The sequence below is a fragment of the Manis pentadactyla genome, chromosome 13, assembly GCF_030020395.1.
Source record: "Manis pentadactyla isolate mManPen7 chromosome 13, mManPen7.hap1, whole genome shotgun sequence".
Classification (NCBI taxonomy): Eukaryota; Metazoa; Chordata; class Mammalia; order Pholidota; family Manidae; genus Manis; species Manis pentadactyla.
In genome coordinates this window covers 29,348,163-29,373,887 of record NC_080031.1, presented here as the reverse complement: position 1 = coordinate 29,373,887, position 25,725 = coordinate 29,348,163, and the positions used below count along the sequence as shown (strand labels likewise).

Below are 25,725 nucleotides of genomic sequence, written 5' to 3'. Positions count from 1 at the left end.
TGTAATAAAGCTTGAAGTCAGAGTAGTGAATGAAGAGAGACTGTATATTTTATTATTTACACTCTGGGACCTATCCCAAATATCTTTTTTTAACCAGAATTGCTTTCATTCAGATGAGAAACATCTGAAAATACAGTTAAGGTAAGAAAAGTTGGCCATAGGAAGAGGAAAAATAATAAAAAGCAAATGCATAATAATCCAGAATAAGTATAACTAATCTTTAAGAAACTTGTTCTTTTTTTATAGTTTGTGTCTTGATGATTAAGTTCTTGAAAAATAGTAATATGGAAATAACCATTTTTTGTTTAAAAATATGGACCCATCCATCTCATTTTAATAAAATATGCAAATTAATAATATATAAGTACTGTGAAGATAAAAATATTAGTGAAATAGAAAAAAATAATGGAATTAGAATGTCCAGTCAAGTTGCAGATAACCTTAGCATGCAATTATCATATCCTCTCCAGTATAGTCTTTGTCAAACTCAGTGATGCCTTACAACATAGTACTTTTCAATCTTGATGGCTTCCGGATTTTGCTGCTAAGGAAGCATGCCACTTGTGTCAGGGCAGCTAATGGACTTCACTCTGATAGTGAGAGCCTTTCACTTACTCCCTGTCCATTGGGCTCTTGATGTTAACTGATTCCAGTTACGGTTTTTAAGTTAATATTTTCTAAATAATATTAAAACTTGGAATACCTGGGAAAGGCAGTAAAATTTGGCAAGTAGAAATTAGATGTTGGTTGATAAATTGTTATTCTTTATGCTGAATCTACCGAGCTGGGCTTATAAAGTAAGGTCCTAGGGCAAGACATCTCCCCCTTCACCCCTAATATATCAGCAGAAGTTTAAATTCTATTATTTTGGAATTGATGTATGTATTTATAAGTAACTTAGTGTATTGGCATGTACAGTCACTAACATTTTTAAAGTATTTCTTGATTGCTTTATTGAAGAAACACAATCTTTTATGTTGAAAGGTAATCACTTGGTTTTTCAGTAGCTTCAACGCAGTATTTTTAAAAATAATGCTCCATTTTTTAAGAGATTACTTCAAGTGTGTTATCAAGTACTGTGTTCCCATATTTAGTTATATACTTGATTATTTCAGATGAGGTAATTCCTTTTCTTCTTTGCTTTATTTTAGAGGTTATTGTCTTCTAAAGCAAGAGGAGATATATAGAAACAAGATTGTTGAGTTTCCTTGATCTGATCTTAGAGCACAAATAACAAATGTTGTAAAAATCTAGACGAGGATTTTGAGGAAGTTGTTCGGAAAAGTAAAGTTGATTTGAATTCTGAAAGTTACTAAGATTTTGGTGTATGTACTGAATGTAATGAACAACAAGAGCGTATAAACTTATTTATCTTAACCAACAGATTAACTTAGAAGAACAAGAGGATATTGTTAAAGAATATGAAATAAAAGTTTTTGTAAAAATTAGTATCATTGTCACCAGTTCTCTTAATAAACTGAGTTTTCAAATAGTGGTGCTTTTAATAGAAGTGTCCAGTGTTTCTTCAGTGATTATTTGCAGAATTTTGAAACCTGCTCAGCTTGGGAGTAGAGAGAATGAGAGATTCAATTATTTATATTTAAGAACCAAATAAATGCCTGTTTTATTTCTTCTCTTGGTAAGTGTTGAATATTATTTTTGTCTTTCCCACTGGTTTTTTTTGTCTAAGTCCTTCTGGCTACTCCATTGCTTCAATAATTTTATGACTCATAAGAGGAATATTTGAAAGATTAAAATGCTAAATGATTCCTTAAAAATTCCATAGACTACCATATATAGGCAGCATCAGTGCAATGGGAAAAAATCCTGCAAAATAGTTTTCCAAAGTAATATTTTTATTTTGATGTCAGTAAGGTAAAGAGGTGGGAAACTTTTAAGTTAAAATATTAAAAGGTTGCTTAATTTTAGCATTCTGAAATCTAAATGAAGTTAGAGAAAGCTATTCTTTTATATTATTTACTAAAAACTGTAAGCTATTAAGTTAAAAATCTAAAAGATTCAAGTTGCAGTGAAGAAAGTCTGAAAAATTGCATATTAGAAAGTTCTCTTGCATTTACTTTTGGCCTTTTTCTCTAGGAATTTCATTGAATTATGACAAACAGGAAAATGATTTTTAACAAAGGCTCATAGTTTCACCTTGAGACATTCCTTCCCTTTCTGATTCATTCAACAAATGCCAAATGCCCTAATTACTATTAGACAGTATAATGGCCACTCAGATTGCAGAGTCAAGTTAAACATTTTTTTCCATGTAGTTATAATAAATGTTATGGCAGATATATGCTATGAGTGCTGAGAAGGTAGAGGAGGAGCACGTGAGTCAGTAGGCAGGAGGCTAGAGAAGACAGCTTTAAGGGCCCAGAAGTTTTGTTCAATCCCTCTAGTTACTGAATACTTAATATGTGCCAAACACTATTCTAAATTATGAGAATACAGAATATATAAAAATATGCAATGTATCAGATAGTTAAAAAATGGAAAGAGAAAAATAAGCCAATTAAAGGTTAGAGAGTAATTGACTGGGAATGGAGGGAGATGATATTTTAGATAGCTTCTGTAGTATAGGCCTCTGTAATTGATGTCTTTTAAGCAGAGATCTGAATGAACTGAGACCCATGTAGATATCTGTGGGAAACGGGAGGAATGTTCCATGCAAAGCACAACAGCTGGTTCAGAAGTGCTGAGGCATGTTTGGGGAGCAGCAAAGAGGCCATTGCAACTGGAACAGAGTCAGTGAGAGGTTGCATGGAGGGCATATTATATAGGAAATGTGTAGTTTTGAACGGAGAAGTGATAGGATCTCAGTAAGTTTTCAAAAAGTAGGGAGATTAATTAGGGACAGTTGCAGTATTACTCAGGAAAGGATGGATCAGAGTCTAGGAAGTGGAAGTGGGGAGAAGTACTTGTATTCAGAACCTGAATTTTAGTAGATGAGTGGAAGGAAAAGAGAAAGTAAAGGTAGCAGTATGTGAGAGATTACTGAGGCTGTTAACTCCAGCACCACAAGCTATAACCAGTGGAATGGTGGAAAGATGAGACTGAAGACATGTCTCAGAAGACAATCTTTGTGTGATCGACTAAGAAGTTTGGAGTTTTATTCTGAAAAATTCGGGAGACTTATTAAAAGTCTGGTTCTTTTCTAGGTTCTTCTCCTGTAGAAGGGAAAACTTCCTAGGAGTTCCCTTTTCTTGTTATCTGCTAATTTCATCTTTGAGATCCAGATTTATTTTCTCATAAACCTGCCTCTTTATATTGTACGCAAATTTTAGCAAGTAAAATATATTATTTGAACAAGTTAAATATATTATTTCTTTCCCAAGAAAGAATAGGGAACTGACTTTCCTAAAGTACATTCTAAGTCCTGCCCTATGTCAAGCACTTTACCCGTTAATCCTCTTAACAGTTAATTGAGAAGGGTGTTCATCTCCATTTTCTAGATAAGGAAAGTGAGCATAAAGCAGATAAGGGACTTGCCCAAGCTTACAAGTCTAATAAATATTGGATCTAAGATTTGAACCCAAGAACAGATTTTTCTAGATATTTTAGTTTTTTCTTAAACTATGCTGTCTTTCTAGAGTTTAATATAAAGCTAAAACCATAGTTAATTTCATTTATAATGCATCAAAGACTTTTTTTTAAACCAAGTAACTCATTGAATGGTACTTTTCCTGTATTGTTAAGTTTGAGTTAATGGTAGGTAGTTATATAAAAGTTTAATGAAACAAGTGAGCCTTACTAGTTTTCGGTATTCTAGGTCAGTGGTTCTCAATTTGTAATGTGTGGAGAACTCACCTAGGGTATTTTAAAATACAGATTCTTGCTGAGTGGGTCTGGAGTAGAAATTGAGATTCTGCATTTCTAACAAGTTTCCACATGGTACTGATACTGATAATTCATTGACTATACAGAGACTCTACAATGGTAAACTTAAAACCATAGAAATATTATTAAAGATCTACTTTGTTATTCCTATTTTTATTTTATTCCTGTTTATAGTTGGAATAAAACCTTTACCAAATGCCTAATACACATGAATGGTTCCATCATTTCATTTGAGAATTTATTTAACATAAAACATATACCAACTTCGAAAAAAATCTATGATTTATGAAAGGACAAACTAAGGATCTGAAAGATTGTGACTTGACGAAGACCAAGCAATCATTCTTTCCACAGATGAGTTCTTAATCATGTCAGCTCAACAAACTTCAGTGTTTAGTTATGGCAGCATTATGCTGTGGGGATACAAAGACAAAAGATCTTAGTGCCTGATGGGGAGAGAGGGAGATGCAGGCAGGGGACTAGGTTACAGGGAGGCATCTGCTCTGACGTGAACGTGAGCGCAATAGTTGAAGGGCACTATATACTAGTGCGTGGAATGCAGGTCAGCAGCAGGGCCCGAGTTTCATCTTAGTCCACTGCACTGTCTGTTGTGATCTGCAGGGGGTTTGGGCTTATCGGCATGTTCTAGCAGTTCGGCTGAAGAGTCTTCTAGTTCCTCTAAGACACAGGAGAACACCTGAACTCAAAGGAAAAAAGAAATGGGCTGGCTGCCACTCTTGAATTTGTTTGTTTCAAGCAGATTTTAATCAGAATACTTTTAATCTATTAGTTTCAAGCTTCTAGGCCTATACACAAAGGTGACCCAGCCTGAGCTCATGGCTTAGAGCTGTATACTCTAAGTCAGTTTTCACCCAGTGAATACAACTGTTAGTATGGTAACTAGAAATCATTTTTCTCTTCCCAAGACTTGATTTTATAAACTGTTTTTTCTTCAATAAATGCATTTATACACACTTGTCCTATTTTAGGCTTTATTGAAGCCACACAAAAAAGTTAGTGACAGTAACATTCAGTATTGTACATGACAACCTTTTTCTCCATTGTGTCTACTTAAAAATTCTATTAGTGTGGGTAGAACTTCAATACAGATTGTTTAAGGCTTCCAACATCAAGCATATGAATTTCATATATTTATGTTTATCCCTTTGGAAACAACTGTAGAGAAGTCAAGGGCAAATATATTTTAGTTCCCATATATTTTGAAAAGAAGTCTCCAGATAAAAGTTCCACAAACTCTCAAACTAACCTAGTGGTAGTTTCTAATAAAGGTTGCCATCTTTGTCCTGAGTAACCTTGCAAAATTGAGCATTCCCACTCATTAAAGAATGGAGAACTCTTTTTATAGTCTAGAGATAATGATAAATTCTTCCCGTACTACTACCTGGCCTGTAGTTAAGTTCAATATAAAAGAGCAAATATAAAACAGTCTGCAGTAAGCCTGCAAGGAATCAAAAACAAGCAGTTTCAATTCATGCACGGGAAGAGTCTTACTGGTGGAACAGAATTGAGAAAAGCATCACAAAGATAAATAGTATGAGAATAGAGTAGAATGTCAGTGGGTAAAAACAGTGGAGGAGACGAGCTGGGGGGTGGGTGCACTGGGGATGTGTGGAAGGTGAAAAGTGCAAGAGTTGCAGACTGCTGAAGAGAGGACTGCATAAGCCGTGCGACTGGGAGGACTAACACCGAGTGGATTACTGCACACGTAATGTGATGGAATCATTTTGCCAAAGCGAAAGCTCCTGGTGTAATAGAGTACATGTAGGCCAAGCCCTCGTGAGGAGTGGAATTCACACTGGGGAGTAATGCATAGGAGTTAGCTAAGCAAGGCAGGTGGGTGGGGGAGTTCCTTCTGCACGGAGCTCCGGTGCGAGGAGAGAAGTTTGACAGAAGGAAGACTCAGTGAGGTGGGCTGTGAATTAGAGGTGGGTGCTGTCAGGACCTATGCAGTGCTGGGTAAGCCTAACTGCAGAGGACCTTGAATAAACCAACAAAGATTCCTGAGTCAGAGAGGTGAGGCAAGATGATTTTTGCAGCTCATACAATGTTTAATGTTTCGGTTGATTAAGACCTATTTGGAGGCTATTGCTAAAATTTAATCGTGGAAATGTAAGTCAACATTAAAGTTTTATTTGAGGAACAGAGGCAATTGTCATTTTCAAGTAAAGTCCACTCAAAATGTGGGTACATACTTTGTGAAGTTTCAGTATCCGGTTGGTGGTGAAGAAAGACTAGTATTGACCTTAAAGATGTCATCTACGGGATCTGTATATACATGTCGGAGCCGTCCTCATGAATGTGACTGAAGCTATGGGAGTTTATGAAGAAGAAAATGTGGGATTTCTAGGAAAAGAAAATAAAAAAAAATAAAACCCAATACTTCTGATTAATGTTTTTCATATTTGCAGAGCAGTACCTAAGAGCATGAGTTCTGGAAAGCTAACACTGTCTGGATTTTGAATCCCAGCCGTGTCACTTACTGCCTGGGCTGTGTGATCTTGGGCAACTTTTCTATGCCTTAGGTTCCTCATCTGTAGTGTGGAAATATTAATAGTACCAATGCCATGGGGCTGTTGAATGATTTAAATCTTGCTTGCAAATAACTTAGAACAGTGCCTTGCATGTAGTGAGAGCAGTTTGTGATTCATCATAAATACAAGTGACCAGAATTTCAAAACTGAAATTGGTCAGAATTAAATTCCTTTAAAAGATCATTGCATCTGCTTTTTCAGCACTCCTCTTGTGTTCTAAGGAAACTCTTTCTTGATAGTTCTGTACTTTGAACCACTCATCAGGGTGTGTTTAATAAACTTTCAGTGTCCTGGATGGCTTCTTTATTGTGGGGCAGGTGAGAGGGAAAGATCGGTCATCTAACTTGTGGTGTAGCTAATCAAGACTTTCTTGTTTGATTAGACATTGCAAAGGGCTTGCTAGTCATTACTAATGCACTAAGGTCCTTAGGCAAGAGCAGGAAGTTCATGTTGAGTCATCTTCAGCATTATGACAGAGTATTTGTTTTAGAATATTGCAGGAAGTTAGTATTTGCTCTAGTAGATAAGTTATACAGTGAATCCTACATAAAAATCAATTTTATCCAAGGATAAGTAATTCTAATTTATGGGTCACTTTAATTATAGCTTATCACTCTCTCTTGCTTATCCTAATTTGTATTTCTCACCCTCTTTACATCTCATTAAAATGCTGACCTCTTTCTCTCTACCTTCTTGATGCAGGGCCTATTTTTTATCTCTTCTTTCCCAAAGGACTTTGGTGTGGTGGCAGGAATGATTCATGGCATCCTGGAGAAACACCCACATCTTTCCCGTGTCTAAGGGACTGCTTTCAGTGTATGTAAACATGATTTGGGATGAAAGTGTTTATGCCCACTCTGACTTGTTTAGAGGTTGTCTGTGAGTTTGGAAAAATTGGCATTACCCTTTAATGGTTGAAATGATGAAAGGTTTTTTGGTCAAGTGTTGATCATAAAAACAAACAACTGCTGTACCTCATTCCTTTCTTACTCTTCCCCCTCTATACTGGCCTCCTCACTGTTCCCCTGACTGGAATGCTCATTCCCCAGATCATAAAATGTTTTGACTTGCATTGTGCTCAGTACTCAGCCTGAAAGTCATTACTCAGTGCATCTCTTTTTGGTCAACATTTCTAAGACTGTTCTCAGTTTTGTTGTTGTTTGCCTTCACAGTGCTTCTCTCCTTCCTCCTCACTGCACTAATTAGCCAACATTGTACCATACATATCTGTTTGTCTTCCTGGCAAGATACTAGCTCTATGAAACAAGGACTATTTTGCTTGTTGCTACATCTCCTCAGCCTGATAACCATGCCTGAAAATAGTAGGGACTCAGTACTTATTGAATAAAACAATTTGCTATATTCCCTGTGCCTTCAGTTTAAGTGGTACCAAATAATGGAGAAATTGAAATTAAATGGAAAGAATGAACTAGAATATTTCATTTCACAAGCATAAAGATTTTCATTGAATTTTGTTTTTAATTACATTAATTTCAGCCAACATTTTGTTCCTGCTTCTTCTGAATAGTAGGTACCCTACCAGACAGTGAAATAGGAAAAATACAGCATGTGCACCTTCTGTGTTTGGGTACAATACAGTCTAGCCTAGATGAAAACACACACACCCAAAAAATACTGTATGGTAAATATTATAGATTATAGCAGAGATATGAAAAATATTCTGCAAGCACAGAGAAAGGGTTCATTTGAATTGAGAAAGTGAAGAGTTCTCAACTAAAAATGGTTTGAAGCTAAGTTACCAATAATAGTTCCCATGGACCCATCACATCAATTCATCTTGCCTCCGAGGCCACTGTTCATTTCCATCTTGTCATTGAAGGACAAACAGGAAATGATTTGGTCTACTTCTCCATAATAGTTGCATGGGCCATTCAAGCCTTTTACAAAAGAAAAAGCATCACCTTTCTTATGACTACTTTACCCTGATAGATGTGAGTCATTTGCCTCATCTTACTCTAACACATGTGGCTGTGTGCCATTCTCAAGCACAGAGTGCTTGAGAGTTTGTTAGACACTATGGGCACTTCAGACTCCAGAGAACAATTGTTGTTGTATATAAGTTAGATTTAAGAAGCAGTTCTGTACCAGCTGAAAAATTCTAAGTTTTATTTTAGGTTAGTGATTCTCAAAGTGTGTTATTTAGACCTGCATAATCAGCAGCATCTGGGATTTCAAGCTCAACCCCAACCTACTTAATTGGAAATTCTAGGGTGGGGCTCAGTAACCTGTATTTTAACAAGCCCAACAGGTGATTTTAATATGTATGTAAGTTTGAGCCACTATTTTAGATCATTATATGTAAAGTGTTGCTGCTTAATTTGCTTTGTTTTTTATACTCCATATTGGAGAATTTACACTATTTATGACACTAAAATTAGAATATAAATGGAACTCAAAGGCATTTTGAATTTATTTTGATCTATCCCTGTTGTCTTCTTTTATAAATTTAGTTTTGTGGAAGTCCAGGTTACCCCTTGGATTTTGATCTTACTCCATTCTGACTCTAGCCCTAACAGATGCTTGAATACAACTTTCATTAGCCTGTGCAACTTGATGATTCAGAAAATATATCATTCTTGCTTTCTCTGTTTTTCATGGTTATTCAGCAGTTAACTTGGTTTAACAAACAGCTCAGTTTAACATGATGTCTTAGAAGCCTGGGTTTAAGTATCAAGTTACTGAATTTCTTATAAGACCATGTAACTTAAATTTATGTTTTCGTGGGAATAAAGCTCTGATCTATATTTCATTTAATTCACATTTAAGGCTGAAGATTTTTTTTCTTAGTTTTCTTTTTCAGATACTAAGGTTTTGATTGTGTTGTGCAGAGCTATTTAAAGGTAATCTCTACTCATCTACTCCTTTGCCTTTAATCAGTAGCTTTGTTTTTATATAAAAACATTCTGGACCATCTCTTTCCATATAATACTATGTTTTTATATACATATATATTTATGGAGTGTTAAATGAAAGATGAATACATAAAATATTCTTTTCTGTTTAGTGTATATATTGTGGCATAAATTTGCTTATAAAATTAATTGTTTAGTAATTATCTGTTTCATAAGCACATTATTTAATTCTTCAATTAGAAATGTGGTGATAAAATTAATCACTACACTGTTTCTTTGTATTGGGTTTGTCTCTCCTTTACATCTTTATGTCTAATATAAATGCATTTAGAGGGTTTTTTTGGATTATTTATGTTATATAAGAACAATATTGGTAAAAAGTTTCCTGAGATTAATTTTTGAAGTCTGTTGTTGAATGATTTATATATGATAGATCCTTGATAAATATATGATGTATATGTGATAAGTCCTTAATGATTTAAACTTGTATAAAGGGATAAAGTCATTCTTCCACTTTGCAAATTTAATGTATATAAAACACCTGCATAGACTTTGGGGAATGTATTTATATCAGGGAAGCAGCATATTATATGGTTTAAAGACAGAAGCTCTGAAGTCAGACTGCCTGGCTTCACATCTTTACCTTGAGCAAGTTGTCTCTCTGAAAGTGTCTCTGTTTCATCTGTATGATAGGAATAAGAGAACAGTGCCTAGCACTCAGAGCCACTGTAGATTTAAGTGTGAACATGTCATTGTGTGGTGGTAGTGATGGAGCTGAGTCTGGTAGAATGCTGCCACCATCGCTGCCATCAAAGGTTGTGCGTTGGACTGTTGTTTATAAAAGAAAAAGAAAAAAGAAACCCCAATGTCTAGTGCTGGGAAAGGTGATAAATAAATTCTAATATATCCGTGCAGCAAGATCTATGACGCCTTTAAAAAGAGTGAAACAGACCTATGTGTTGTGTCAAGAAAAGATACCCATAATATATCAAGTGAATAAAGCAAGTATGGTACATTTTTTCCCCTGGGAAATAGATTACAAGAAACTTCTGCGCTTTTTTTTCCATTATGTATTTCTGCTACTTTTAACAATTTTACAAATGTTAAGTGAACTGTAAAAAATGAATACATTTATGGAAAAAAGTTTAAGGAGCAAAAGGTATTTGATTTAATGACATATCATTCACCTATTCTGTTTATAGACATAGTAATAGAAAATAATAAATTTGCATGATTTTAAGCTCATAGAAAGTTCAAAGTATTAAATGACATTGAATATTTCTTCCATTAAATATTTATTCTAACATTAAATATTTATTGAGCAGTTACTCAGAAATTAGCCTGCGAGTTAAAAGGTGAGTGAACTGGTCATTTCCAGAAAGATACGTAAACAACTAATTACAGCTCTAGCAGTTAAGTGTTTGAATACAGAGTAGAAAAGGAAACTGATAATTTTATGTGAGGTAATAAGGGAAGGCTGAGTTGAAGAGGTGACAACTGCGTTTTCTCTTTTAGGATTAATAAGGTTTCTAAGAGGTAGGGGAGAGGATAGTCTGTGATAACAGGAGCAACACATACAAGGAGATGGCGTTATTTTGTGAAAAGTGGGGGTGGAGTCTGTGAAGAAGATTCCTTAAGAAATGAGTTTAGCTGGCATTTTACTTCGGATGGTGGACTGCAAGGGAAATTTTTTTGAAGTCAAAGAGTGGCATATAAAAGTTGGTTAGGTGGTACTTTAAGAAGAAAATGATTGATAGAGGAGGAGATGAGAAGTCAGGCACCAAGGAAGGAAGCTCTGGTGATGAGGAAAAGAGCTGCTAATGATTGGTGGTGGAGTTCTTGGAGATGGACTGGAACCAGAGCCATTGGAGAGAATGTAAGTGGAATCTGCAGGATGGAGTGGGTGAGCAGATAGGAAAATTTGGTTTCCATCCAAGGTACAGCTTTTGGTTCTGACTCAGCTAAAGTGGAGAGTGATACTGTTTAGACAGGGAATCCATGTATGGGGGTTTGGAGTCTAGAAAGAGATCTATTAGGGTTGTTGGATTGAGGGTCCCAAAGGCACCCGGGGGCTATTGTTCACTTGTTCATCATTCTTGATACCATAGGAACTTAGAATTTTAGTTAAAACTTGTTCTTCAAAAGCGTTTTACAATTGAGCCATCTTCACAATTAAAGGTAGTAACAAACTATTAATATTCAGATTTGGAGGTTCTGTTTTCCTGGTGAAGAAATAGAGCTCAGAGTGACAGTGAAAACTACTGAGGAAAGTGTTTTGATTTATAAGTGTTAAACAAGTTTGCTTCCCATTCACCTTTCAGTAAACATGGGTTCCCTTCAGCAGTTTCCAGCTCTGGGCATGATTAGCATTGTATATAGAACTGCACATCTGGGACTGGAGAAAGGTCTTCCCCCTGCGGCCTTTCTAGAAGTATTGACACTCTAATTTCACATGTCTGCATTTGGTAACAGGATTTTGCCCCTATCAGAGCAGACCTTTGATTAGTATATTGGCATATTGATCTATTTCTGATACAAGTGAAACTTGCCTAGAATTAGGGCTTTGGGTTCCATGGGCCTGTGTAAGTGGTTTGTTTAGCCAGTTACTCTGCATCGCTCATAAGGCTGGCTTGGGCTGCCTATATTGAAAGATGGAAGTTGTTCCATTTTTGCACAGGAAGCGTACTTAGTCTCAGGTCTTGACTGTGAGAAATTAAGTGTCGTTATGAGGAACAATGCTCAGGATTTAGGCTACTGGGTTTGAGTATGATCTCTGACACTAACTAGCTTTGTGATGTACCAGACTAAACCACTGTGTAGCCTACTTTCCTCATTAGAATGGAGATGGCGCTACTGCTTATTGTCATTGGTGGTTGTAAGGATTAAATGAATTAATGTACATAATATACTTAGGACAGTGACTGGCACATAGCACTCAATTCATGTTGGTCCACAGACAAAAAAATTTCAGGCATTTACCTCAGACCTTATTTCCAGTTTACACTTGGCCTCTCCTAACTCCTGGTGGGTATGGAAAGTGGAAGGGAGAGGGGGAAGACAAGGAGATGAGAAGAAAATAGGCTTGAATTTAGCAATTTATTCTGGGTTTCTTTTTTCATTGTTATTACCTCCCAAAAGCAGTTGTCCAGCTTCTCTACCCTCATAAAGATAGAAAAATCTTAGACTTATTATATTCTTTAGTCCTATCACTCAGATGTTGTTTTCCCACTGTGTAGCCTTAAAATTTTACCTTTACTTTCTTCCTGAGAAATTTGCCTTCCAGCAGTTTTAGTACTTACCCTGCCCCCTTCCAAGCCTGACAAATTTAAATTTCCAGCCACAATTCCCACCTAGCAATATACGAATTGCTTAAAAATAAGCTTTTTTTAGGATTGTTTTGTTGTGAGCCAGTCATATGAATAATGGAAATAAATGGAGTTTGGCAATCTTATCTAAAGTGTGCTTTATATTAAACAACGTTATGATACTTTAGATGTTCTGAAAACACTTACATGTATTCCTTATTAAAGAACCCTGGAGTCCCTAGGAAGGTACTGTCACAAAACTGACTGGATTGGAGATGGTCCCTGAGCTACAGCACTTCAAGTCTTAGGTTAATAGTAATTATAGTTATTTGGGTCATGACTTCCAAAAGGATTTTTGGAAAATCTTTTTTTTTCCATCTGTGTTTTTGGGGATGTATATTTTATTTAGTAGTTTCTTTTTAGTGGAGAAGAATCAGGTATGTAGATTTACCTTTCTTCTCTGAACACATGCTTAATTCTGTTTTAATGATTTGTTTTATGTCAACATGTGTTTCTTTTTAAATTAGCACTCTTCCCACTTTTTTAAAGTGCACCAAATAAAAATCAACCGTGATTTTTTTTCTGTATTTATAGGTCCTCTTCCTGATGGATGGGAACAAGCCATGACTCAGGATGGAGAAATATACTATATTAACCATAAGAACAAGACCACCTCTTGGCTAGACCCAAGGCTTGACCCTCGTTTTGGTAAAGGTTCATCTCAAAACCTTTTTAGATATTTTTGATTACTATTTTTTTTGTATGTGAATTTGGGGAGGTACATTTAAATAAAATTGCATTGCTTTATAGTACTAAAAAATGACTGCCCACCAACTTTTCTAGTACTTTTTTATAGCTTTCACTTTAAATTTGAGACATTCCAGTCTAAAGACTCAGTTCTAAAAAGTCAGCTTTTTAGCTTGGACTCCTCAGGATGGGATTGGGGAAATGTTCTGGCTAACCAGAATCACTGTTCCTTTCACATTTTTGGGAGACAGAATGATCTTATTTAAAATGATCTTTCTAGGTGCAGTAATGATCACGCTGTTATGGTTCATCCAAAACCTGGAACATCAGCTTTTGTCAGTGAGGCAGTGTGTGCTCACGCTTGACAACGGAGAGCCACGAGTGCCGTTCTGTGCCCCGGTGTTGTAGTGTCTTCATGCTGAGTGGGAGGGGGAAGCCCTGTCACCCTAGAGAGGCCAGTGAAAGCATTTTTTTTCCCTGCACTTCTCTTCTGGCTTTTTTTTTTTTTTTTTGAAGTAAAGGTCCTTTTCTTTGTTTTTCACTTAGGAAACAAAAAAGCAGAGCCGTATTCCCCTCCAGGTCACACGACGAAATCACCATTTGCAGAAAGAAACAGTCGCCTCCCAGTGTGCACATTTTGATAATAGTATACAAGCTCTTTAGTGTGTTTCTATCCATATTTTTTCACCGTTTTTAGTTTCTTCAGTTGGGTTTCTGAAATATTTTTCCAAAGCCATGGAAAAATGAATCTAAAAAAGGAGTAGGTCATTGTGGTTTTGAAGCTTTCGTCTTGGACTGGATGCAGCTAAATGAAAACAATGTGCAGATCACAGAGCAGGTCAGACTGAGGGGATGTGGAACCTTTGAAGCTTTACAGGGGTTGACCTAACAACAACTGTGGGGCCCTTACGGGAAAGAGGAATTAACTTTGTGAGTGCCATCAAAACACAATCCTGAGGAAAAAAGAAAGAAAAACCTCTACTCAGAGCTGGTTGGGTGAGGGACATTGTGAACAGCTCCCCTGTGCCTGTATGTGTGCCTTTAAAAACCCCGTCACTGGGGCTTTCCCCAGACAGACTGACTTGTCAGTTTTACGGACTGACTGAATACTCCTGTGCAAGTAGAGTCAGAGGTGGGATCAGGGCAGAGACTGTCACTTACAGATAACCGGTTTGGTTTAAATTGCCAGCCTTTTGAGCTTCAAGATGTATTTATTTGGGTGTTAAAAAATAATGTGGCATGTTAATAATTTGCAACTTCAGGTTCTATTTAATATTTGAATAAGCCATTGTGTTTGAAACAGGAAACCAAGTAAGGTAGAAAATTTAATAAATGCTGCCATTTGTATGGACTGGAATGGTAACAGACATGTTTCCTTAAATTATCTTTAATGAAATGGATTCAGCTTGTCCACATTTGGAAATTTTTTTAAATGATAGTGTTTCCCCACCGCCCCCCAGCATAAAGTTATGAACAATTATGATTAACTCTTAGCTAACTGCAGAAATCAGGAATTGGAACAAAGCCCCCCACCTTTTTTTAAAAGTATTTTCCTTTAAAACAGTGAAATGATGTAACTTGGCTGTGATCCTAAGTAGATGTATTAATTACACACAATTAGGTCTTTGTTTTTAAATAGGAGAAACTACTAAAAAAAACATGTTCCCTTCCCAACCTCCAACACATATGTACAAACAAGCATATAATTAGATATGCCAAAAAACAAAGTTTCATAAAATTCTCTTACTGCCTTTAGTTTCCCTTTTTGGGCCCACTGTGTATGTGTATTCCAGACAGGCTTGACAACATGCCAAAGCTTTTTATTTTGTGGCCCGACTTTTAATCTGTTCCAGACCTTTTCAGTCAGAGAGCTCAAGTATAACTGGAGGGGGGCAGGAAAGAAAAAAAAATGGGTTTCTCTGATCTAGAGTGACAGCAAATAGAGACAAGCTGTTAGCTGCTCAATATGAACAAGTTTTCCTTGAAATCTGAAGTTCTATAGTGGATTGTTTTATCTCTGCCAAAAAATATAAACTATCTCCCTTTATGACCTGACCCTTTGAGCCGTGCAAACACAAACAAATGGTAGGTTATTGCTTTCATGGCTGTGGAGTTTGCTTTCCAGTATTTCCCAAATCTACATTAAAGTATTTACCAATTCTTAGCTTAAGTCAAGTTGACTTACATCTTTTGACATTTTAGAATGGAAGGTAAACTTCTGTATAAGCTTAACTTTTATCATTCACCTCCTTCAAACACCAATCTTTTTTATATTTGTTATTCTTTATCAAATGCTTCAGAATAATTTACCAGTCTTCACATCCCACATGAAGTTAATAAATTATTCAGAGTAATTTGTTGTGGATTGGCTCCTTTTTATCTGATTTTCTTGGTCTTTAACATTTAAAAACTCTACATTTTTGACATTTATGTTATTTTAGAGAATTTAGTAGTAATCTGTAACAAATCATGAAGGGCATCAGTGCCAGTAAGGATTTGATGACATTTATTAGCTTTGAAAAAGAGGGCTTTTGTTTGTTCCTAAAGAATCATTAGGAATGGTTTTACCCTGTTTTAAAGAAAATTGATGCTTGAGTATTATGCAGGACATTAAATTATTTCATTTAGACATTCTTTTTTCCTAGAGATTTTATACTTGTAAAATGAAGATTCTCAAGTTTAAACATTTCCTTGTACATTGTAAAATTATTTTATGTAATTATAGTCTTTTGGCTATTTTCCACTAAAAGCCCTAGTGAAAACAAAAAAAAATTATAATCCTGTTCTTCAGAATGAAAGATCTCCAAATCACTTAATAGTCAGTGAACTGATCTTCTGTGTAATGCTGTTGTCCTTATTGTTTATGTAGAAGGACATATAAAAGAGTGTTAGCAGCCTCTGTTTCTGGAAATAAGTGCTAATAGCATCACTGGGGCAAAAACACATTGGGTGGAAGTAAAATATTGGAACCAAAGATTTGGGCTAAAAAGTACATCTTTTAAGTCTTAAAGGAAGTAATGAACACTCTAGTGTAGTAAAAACATAGTATCCTTAAATTCCTAATAACAATTCTGTTCATAGACATTATGTGAATGGAAATGTCAGAGGTGCTTAAAACCCAGGTGTATGCTGATTTTGGTACTTTGTTTCAAAACTTGCTATGTGGGGTGGGTGTGTGCATGTATGAGAAAGAAAATTTCCTAAAATAACAAGAAATAAAATTGAAGGAGTAAAATATATGTGTATATATAATTAAGTCTCAAAGCCAAAGTGTTCAGCACATCTCACCAAAGTTAAATATTTTACATCAATAGAGGTCTATTAAAATGTTTAACTGTTTAGACATTGATTAACCTTTTCCCTTTAAAACCAAATATTCCTGGTAGCTGTTTTAAGTAATATTTTACTTTTGATAAAAATTACCTAATGACTAACTAAATACTGAAGTCTGTTTTATTAGAGATGGGAAAAATACTAAGGGCTGTAGAACTAAACCTGTATCTCCATTATTGGAGTCTTGGGTAGATAGAATCTTAACATCTAATTATATGAATTTTCTTGATGCAAATCTCTTGACATCCATGCATTAAAAACAGTTTGTTTTTCTTAGCCTATTATAAATTTTCCATAGGGATCCTATATTGTTGGTGTTTGGTTGTGGAACTATATTATTAATTAGGAAAGGGAAGAAGGATTTGTAAGTAAGAAGAATTGTTGCTAACTTAAAACATTTAACAGACCTCACAACATTTGTTCCCGAAAAAGAATTTTTAATTTCTCTAATAAACATTAATCAGAACAGGATGGGGGTGGCAGGGATGCTTTATGGGCATTGCAGGGCATTCAGCATCCCTGGGTCTCGCCCAGTAAATGCCATAGCACAACCCAGTCATTGTGACTCCCCAAACCAACAACATGTTTAAAAAATACTAGGAGAGGTAGGGAATATTGTCCCAAACCTGAGCTCGGGAATCTAGGGAAATTGTGATCTATCCAAGTTATAATAAATAGTTCAGTGACAGAACTAGAATCTAAAGCTGATCTTTTGACACCCAGAATTTCTAAGAAACTTAGATTACATGTAGTTCATCTTTCAGAAACACACCTAATTCACCAGTACAAATACATGGAAATTTCAGAGGGAAGAAGACAACAGTGGTTAGTAACATTTGCTTGTATGCTTTATTGTGATTTACCTTGAGGAAATTACCCAAAGATAATGAGTTTCCAATTACAGAGGTGAATTAAGAGATCTCTGTTTGGAGCCAACTGAAGCTATCTAGATAAATTATCATGCCTCACCGCTATCATATTCTCAAGAGACTGTCTTCCAACCTCAGCTTTGGCCTTCTCCTTAACTGGGAATTCACCACATTACAAGGCAGTCCATTCTATTTAAGGAAAATTCTAATGACCAGAAAGTATGTGTCTCTTTATTACCCAGAAATTTACTTCCTTTCAAAACAGTTCTAATCCCAGAGGTGTTCTCTTCTAACTGGTTTCTCCAGTTTTTTCAAATATGTTAAAGCGTTCTGTGATTTTTACCAGTTCACTTCCCTTCTCTGGATACTTTCCATTTTACTAGTGCCTCTTTAAATATGACATGTAATACAGTGTTTTATATGTATATTATCCACTGAGAAAAATGGTTATGGCATTGCTCTGATGTAGCATTTTATATGCCTTCCAAAAATCCATTTCTAAAATCTACAGAAGAGACTGGCATCCTGTTTTCTATAGAATATTACATGATATACTGAATTGGAATGAATTGCATAGAAAAATTTACCTACTCAACTGGGAAATCAAAAGATCCAAGTTCTTCCATATCACAATGTAATCAACTTCAAAAAAACTGACTTTAATTGGATTTATCTGTAAAATATGACTGGATTATACTGGATACTTTTAAGACTATTTCCAGTACTTAATTGATACGCTAGATTATGAATCCTTCAGTAGCTGCTTTGGACCTTTTAAACTCGATAGCCTAATGGATTTGAGTGCATCGAGGTTTCAGAGATACTTTTGAGCTATTATTGCACCATTTAAGTTTAAGCTTTTGGTCCTCTTGCCACGGCTGGGAATTACTTTTGAAGAGGAGACAGAGAAATCTTTGAGCCTCTAAAGATAAGCCTTATCACATGGTGAGTATGCCTAGGCAAACAAATCTAATGGGGGATGGGCAATGCTGGATGAATAGTTTGATCTACACTTGAAGCTCTTTCTTGGAAGTATATAGAAGTTTAAAAACATGCTTTTAATATCAGGGTTCAGTTTTACTGCCTTAAAGTTGATGTTCCTAAAATTTAGAGCTCCATTTAGTTGCCATGATAAGAAAGCCTGATGTAAGCTTATTTGAGGTATAGTTCCAGGCTGTGTGCTTAGTAAGTTTACTGATTTAAAATTTAACTTTTAGAGATTATTACTAATTGTTGCCCTCACATTTTTTTAATTTTATACTTAAAAAAAAATAAGCACTTAGTGAAATCAGTATTTTGATGTGTAAGATTATAGAATATCAAAACTAGTTCAGTGGTTGAGGTTTGCAGTTTTATTTTTTTTAATTTATGTTAAATTCAGGAGGATGGTGCCAAAATAGCTTATCAGCCATGGTAAGCAATTTCTACTACTCACATGTTAATGAAATTAAACTAATGTAGTTTACACTTGACAGTGGTTCAATGATGCAAATAATTTTATAGTAAATAAGTCGTTAATATACAATTTTTAAAACAAAAGTTTAAGATGTCAAAGACACTGACTCATAATTTAAATTAGTGGTTTATTTGTTACTAAAGCCCCTAGTATCAAATGTGTGCATGTGCGCGCGCACACACACACACAGACACATACCTTAGTTTTTAGAGGAAAACTGTTTCAAGTTGTAGTTTATCAACTCTGCATTAGTAGCAATTATCTTATAAAATGTGCTCGAGAAAAGATCCAGTTGGTGATGTTACTTTTGTGCCAGCCTAGACACTCAGAAATAACAGGAAGAGATTATAAACTTGCTGAGGGAAAAGTCAAATTTCTGCTGAAATAAGTCAGAATAATTTAGGAGGATGGGTGGTTCCTATTCTTTGTTTTATACTCATTTTCTGCTACCCTGGTTTCTGAGGTTATTTTTAGAAGTCACCTCATTTTGGACTTGCTTCAACCTGGAGATTCTCCTGTGCATTACTAACAGCATACTAAGGGACAGAAACGATTGCAGTATTTCTTTACTCATTTGACAAATATTTTGAGTGCCAGTTCCATACCAAACACTATGCGAGCCATCAGGGACGTGGTTTCAGGCTACTAAACAAATTAATAATTACAAATGTGTTAACAATAAAGGACAATAAACAAGGTGCTAGGAAAGGTAATAATGTGGGGTGGAGGGAAGCTGCCTTGGCATTAATGCCCAGGTACATTAAAGGATGAGAAGAATCCAGTCAAGCTCTGAACTGTATAAAAGGACCGATTTTTGTGCTTGTCAGTCAAAACTAAGATACACATCTCTTCTAAATCATAAATTCCCCCAGTTAAAGAGCATTAATGATAACATGTAATTAGAAATCTATTATTAATGGAACCGTTTGCTCATTATTCTAACATAAATCCATGATGACAGGTATATTTGAAAATGTAATTCTCCTTTTCTTTAGACCAGTAGTGTCATCTGAACTTTCACTCAAATTAGAGTTCAAACTTTATTTTCATAGTAGAGAGAAAAAGAAATAGTTGTACTCTGGGAACAGAGTAGCTAAAAGCTAGTTAGAACACTTTCTCCCTTTTCTTCCTCACCTCATTTAGCAAACCCTGTGTCCTGCTCCCAAACTGCTTAATGAGGTGATAAAGTTCAGTTTAATTTTTTTTTTTTTTTTAGGCTCCATCCACAATTGTATTGTTGGGAAAATGTAATCATAATGAATTTTCAAGCCAGTCTTTTGATAGATGGTCGAAGGAAGAAGAATTGACCTAAATAATGTTTGTTATATATTTTTTAACAATTTAAAGATTTAAATACTTCAACCCAGTGCTGCAGGCCTGGAGAGACTGGTGTTTGGGAAAGGAGAGAATTGCAAAGCATGAAAGCAAGAAATTGCTTTGCCCCTGATAAGACCTAGAGTTCTAGAGATACAATATTACCAGTTAATGCAAAGCAAAACCACAATGAAATACCCCTTTATTCCCGATAGGATGGCTAAAATCAAAGACAGACAATAACAAGTGTTGTCCAGAATGTGGAGAAATTAAGAGTTTATACATTGCTGATGGGATTGAAAAACAATAAAATGCACAGCCACTTTGGAACACAGTTTGGCAGTTCCTCAAAATAAACATTTACCATATGATCCAGTAATTCCATTTCTAGATTTATATGCCAGAAATTGAAACCATATGTCCACACAAAAGCCCTGTACATTAGTGTACATAGCATTATTCATAATAGCTAAAGAGTGAAAAGAGCACAGATGTCCACCAATTGATGAATGGACTAAAAGGGTGGTACATCCGTACTGTGGAATATTATTCTGCAAATAATGAGTGAAATGCTGATACATCCTGCAAGATGGATGAATTTTGAAAATATGCTAAGCGAAACAAGCCATTCCAAAAAGACGTATTGTTTGATTGCAATTGTATGACATGTCCAAAATAGGCAAATCCATAGAGATAGTAGAATAGTGATTGCTGGAGACTGAGGGAGGGGCAATGGGAAGCATACTGCTTAAAGGTACAGGGTTTCTTTTGGGGATGATGCAAATATTCAGAAATTAGGTAGTGTTGATGGTTATGCAAGTCTGTGAATAATATAAAACCTGTTAAAAGGGTGAAATATCTCAATAAAACTAATTTTTTTAAGAAAAAGCACTCCTGGGCATGGTATCATTTAGGTATATAGCTTAAATAAATGTTGGGAAACACTTTTTGCACATTGATAATAAAGAGCTGTACTCTTTCATTAGATTAGGGTCCTGGCTTTTGTAAGGGATTTTCAGAGTGAATCAAATAGTAATTTTCACTGAAAAGAAACATTTTATATTTAAATACATTAATTATTATGCTGATGCTAGCAACTCTATGTAGGTGATTCCATGTCCTGGGCAGTATAGTAGTAAACACTTAGGTCTAACTATGGTTGTTTTGTTTATACTGTTTTAAGACTGGTCTATTACTTTGTGGATTTTATTTTTAAGTAAGTTAATATACAATCTTACATTGGTTTCAAGTATACAATGCAGTGGCCAAGAGTTAACCCATATTGTTAAATCCTCATGCCCACTAATGCAGTTAATATATGTCAATGTAGGAAGACGTTACAGAATTATTGGCTATATTCTCCATGCTGTATTACCATCCCTGTACCAACTTATATTATGATTGGGAATTTTTGTGCCCTTTTATCCCCCTCATTCTCCCTACCTGCCTACCGCCACCCCTCACCCATTGGCAACAACCAGTCATTTCTCAGGGTCTATGAGTCTGCTGCTATTTTGTTCATTCTGTTTTGTTTTTATATTCCATAAAATTACTTTGTGTTTTTAGGAAAGCTTTCATCCCTTTAAACAAGTCAACTGTGAAATTTGAGTACCCTTGTAGGTATGAGAAAAAATTTGTAAATGTTAAATAAACTAATATAGCTGTGCTAATATGTGAACATGCACTATCTGAAACTTGATAAAATAGTAGACAAAGAACTGCTTTCTTAGGTTGTGGGAGATGGTAAATTAATGTTTAAAACATTGAAAAATTGTTTCTAATTTTAAATTCATACTTAATGAAGTTACTGGGATTGAATTTATTATCTCAAAGTTTGTGGTTGATTACCAGCTCTGTAATACTTTGCAAGTCTAAGATTAAGTTTACAAATTATATAACTCTGAAAATTGAAGTTTGAAAATACAGATGTTTAGAAAGAAATTTAGGAAGAGACCCATGTGATGACCTTTCTTTTTGAGAAGGTGGTCTCTTATTTTTCAGTAATTGCTTAGTTAATAGTTTTTTACCATAAAGCTGTCAGGACTGATCTGTTAAGTAAAACTTTATGAACAGTTACTATTTCATAGTCCAACCAGCATAGACTCTGAATTTTAAAATACAGCGTATTATGCTTTTAAAAATTGTCATAGTTTGGGGATTTTTTTTTCTTTTCACATTCTAGGAATTTTGTTAAAACTGGAAACATTGGGATCTCAGTAGTTGATCATGCGGGGAAAGAATTGGTGATGCTGTTCTTTTCTAGCGGCCCTGCTGCCTTCTCTGGAAACAAAGCCTGTTTGGTTTCTTGTCTGCTTGTGAGGTCTCCGTGGCACCCCATGTGGGCACACCACTCTGGGCTTTGTTAAATGCTTGAGACACTCTTAGAAGAAGGTAAAAGAACAAGATGCTTCTGGAGGCGAATAAGTCCCACTTCAGTAGATGAACTAGGTTGTTTGAAATATGTCACTGAAGTGAGCTCTTATTATGGAAACCTTGTAGCACTGCTTGTATCCATAGGTAACGGCGTTTAGATAAACACAACTGAAAGTGCTCACCGGTACTAGCCAGAGACGCTATTTCTATTGCATATTTTGTGTAGATTTCTGTTTAATTCTGCAGAGTTGTTTTCCCTGCATCTTCTGATATCCTATTTTTCCCCTTAAATGTTTTTGAATAGTCAGATAAACAGATTTGAAAAAGACTATTAACCAACTCAATATGTCATCAGCAGTAGTCACTGTCATTAATGATTATTGCTATGGTATCTAATTCTGCAGAACAGGTAGGGAGCAGAGGATATTTACCTCTGTTTTCATGTAATTTTGTTATTGTCCAATTAGTTTTCATAAGGACTATAAATTACTAAATACTATATTAATAAAACTCCAGCTTTTCTAATGTTTCTTAATAGATGAAGTATTTAACAGTGTTTAGCTCTATAATCTCTTTTGAAAGCAATCGTGTTTCATAATTCTGATACTCCTCAATTTACTAATGTGCTGTTTCCTAGCAGTTTTTCTTTTTTCCAATTGCTTGGAACTGAAAACATTTTTTCTCCAATAATTGTTTGCTCTAGGCATCAGTTTATGAGATGTTCACTTGTATGTGATGGATTCTCAACTCAGTCCCCCATATTTAATTCATAATACTGAAAGTGACTTGGCACAATGTATAAAACATCAGAATGGGCAAATATGTTGAGTGTCATACTGGAATGCCAGGAATATGTTTCATCAAAAGAAGGATCCCTGCGGGAAGGTTAAGCTCAGTCTCCATCACCCACTTTTTTCTATTTAGCTCTTATAGGAAAGATAAATACACATATCTCTGTGAATCATAATAATACTTAGGAACAATGAGTGGCATAGTAAAGTGGGAGGAGTGGGAATGGAAATTCAAGCAAGGATGATTATCTGTAGGAGTGGTAATCTTAAAGTTTAGAAAGAAACTTCTGGAGAGGGGAGGAGACTAACATGGAGCTTCTGCATCTATAATAGATGTTATATATATACATATATATAAAATCCCCACAATTAAAAAATATATTAATATCCCCAGGTATAGTTGTGGAAACAGGGTTAGAAGAATTACTGAGTTGGTGTGCCCAACTCATTGTGGTATGACTCAAAAGGCCATGTTTTTATATCATACGATGCTTGTCAGTTGTGCATATAATGTTGGTGACAAATAGGACATACTAAATAGATTTAATTAAATATTTAATGCATTAAATAGGTAATTGTATTAAATGAGGTTGTTGATGGTACCTGACAAAACCTCAGCTCTGAAATTTTTTTGACGTTTTCCATATCCATTCCCCTATAAAGTACTAAACTATAAGCCATAATTATGAAAGTTTTAGCCATTTATTCTTTGTAAAGATACTTTATAAATAATGAGTTTTTTCTTTTTAGCCATATAAGAGATTAAGAAGGTTTTGAACAATATGGAACAATGAGTCATGTTTTGACATCCCTGCTCTGCCCTGCCAGACAAAATAGTAAAGAGGTAACCAAAAGGATATAACTTGGGTAATAAACTTTTAAAAGTAGTCTCTGCAGGTCAGAAAATAAAACCACATGAAGCAGTAAGCAAGAGTAGGGCTAGGACCTGCAAGGTTTAGGTACACTTCAGCTCCAAAGAATACCAGGAGCTCAGAGTGTTAACAGGAAAGGAGGTACAGAAACAGGCTCAATGGGAAAAGGTAGGCATACAGCTGACTGGCCCTCAACTACTACAAAAGCAAGCACTGACCACATGTCAAGTCACAATTTCAAAAATCAATATACACAGCACATTCTTTTAATCATAGTGAATTAAATTGGATCCCATTAATTCAAAATTGCCTTAAAAAAATAACAGCTTGCCCTAACATCTATTAAAACATAAAGGCTGTAATGAGAACTGTGGTACCTACTATAAGAGTAGTTAGATTAATGAACAGGGTAGAAAATCGAGAAACAAGAAAAATATGGAAATTTAGTCTATGATTAAGATAATTGGGAGAAAGACACACTTTCCATGAGTGGTGTTGGGACTATGGATAGTCATGACAAAAGATAAAATTAGATTCATTCATGCCATTTCCAGGATAAATTCCAAATGCATTGTATTGAATTGCCAAATAAATACATAAAGTGGAACCATATTGTTTTGAATTTTTAAAAAATTGATGAATTCCTCTGTCACCTGGGAGTGGAGAAAATGTAGCTCAAATTTCCAGAAAGATTGATGAAGTTTTACACTTACAAAATAAACTTTTACATGGAGAAATATAAGCAAACTAAAAAGATGATAAACGGGGAATTTATTTGTAACTTACATGTGACAAAGGTTTTCTATCCCTAGTATATAAAGAATATCTAAAACGGAGAAAGTAAAGACCAATAACCTTATAGGAAAAGATGAACACAATTCACATAAAAAAAGGAAAATACCCTTCAAAATATGGAAATTGATTAAACTCTTACAATAAGACATAGCAAAATAAAATCATGCTGAGAAACCATTTCTCATCTTTCATACTGGCAAAAATTCAAGTTTGGCAAGGCTGTGAGGGGGAAAAAAGACTCTCCTATATTATTGACAGGGATGCAACAAAGTACAATCCCTATGTGTGGGGGGAGGACTGGAGACACGACAATCATGTTTTTACTCATTAAATTCAGCACTCTCTCACCTAGGACTCTACCCTAAAGATACAGTAGCAAAAATAAAAAATTATGTATGAACTTATCCTGTATGGTACTCTTTAGTGATTGTGAAAACCCAAATAGGAAATTGTTTGAATGGAATACTAATCAGCTTTTCTTTAAAAGAAAATGGGAGGAAAACCTCTATGTACTGCTTTGGAGTGATCTCAAAGATGTGTTAAGTAGAAAAAAGGTATAGTGAGAGTATTCATAGTATGCTACCATCTAGCTAAGGAGACTT

The 25,725-nt window shown here is 35.2% G+C and overlaps 1 protein-coding gene across 12 annotated transcripts in view; it reads left to right on the top strand.

Moving 5' to 3' along the window:
• YAP1 (Yes1 associated transcriptional regulator) overlaps positions 1-25,725 on the top strand; it is a 112,768-nt gene that overhangs the window by 63,352 nt on the left and 23,691 nt on the right. For 4 of the 12 annotated variants that reach the window (XM_036902791.2, XM_036902787.2, XM_036902789.2 and 1 more), the window contains exon 4: positions 13,168-13,287. The exons of 4 other annotated variants lie outside the window; for them this stretch is intronic. In XM_036902791.2, the coding sequence (XP_036758686.1) occupies positions 13,168-13,287 (120 nt within the window). The remainder of the gene's footprint in view (positions 1-13,167; positions 13,288-25,725) is intronic. 4 more of the 12 variants (XM_036902792.2, XM_036902788.2, XM_036902790.2 and 1 more) reach the window with 1 other exon arrangement.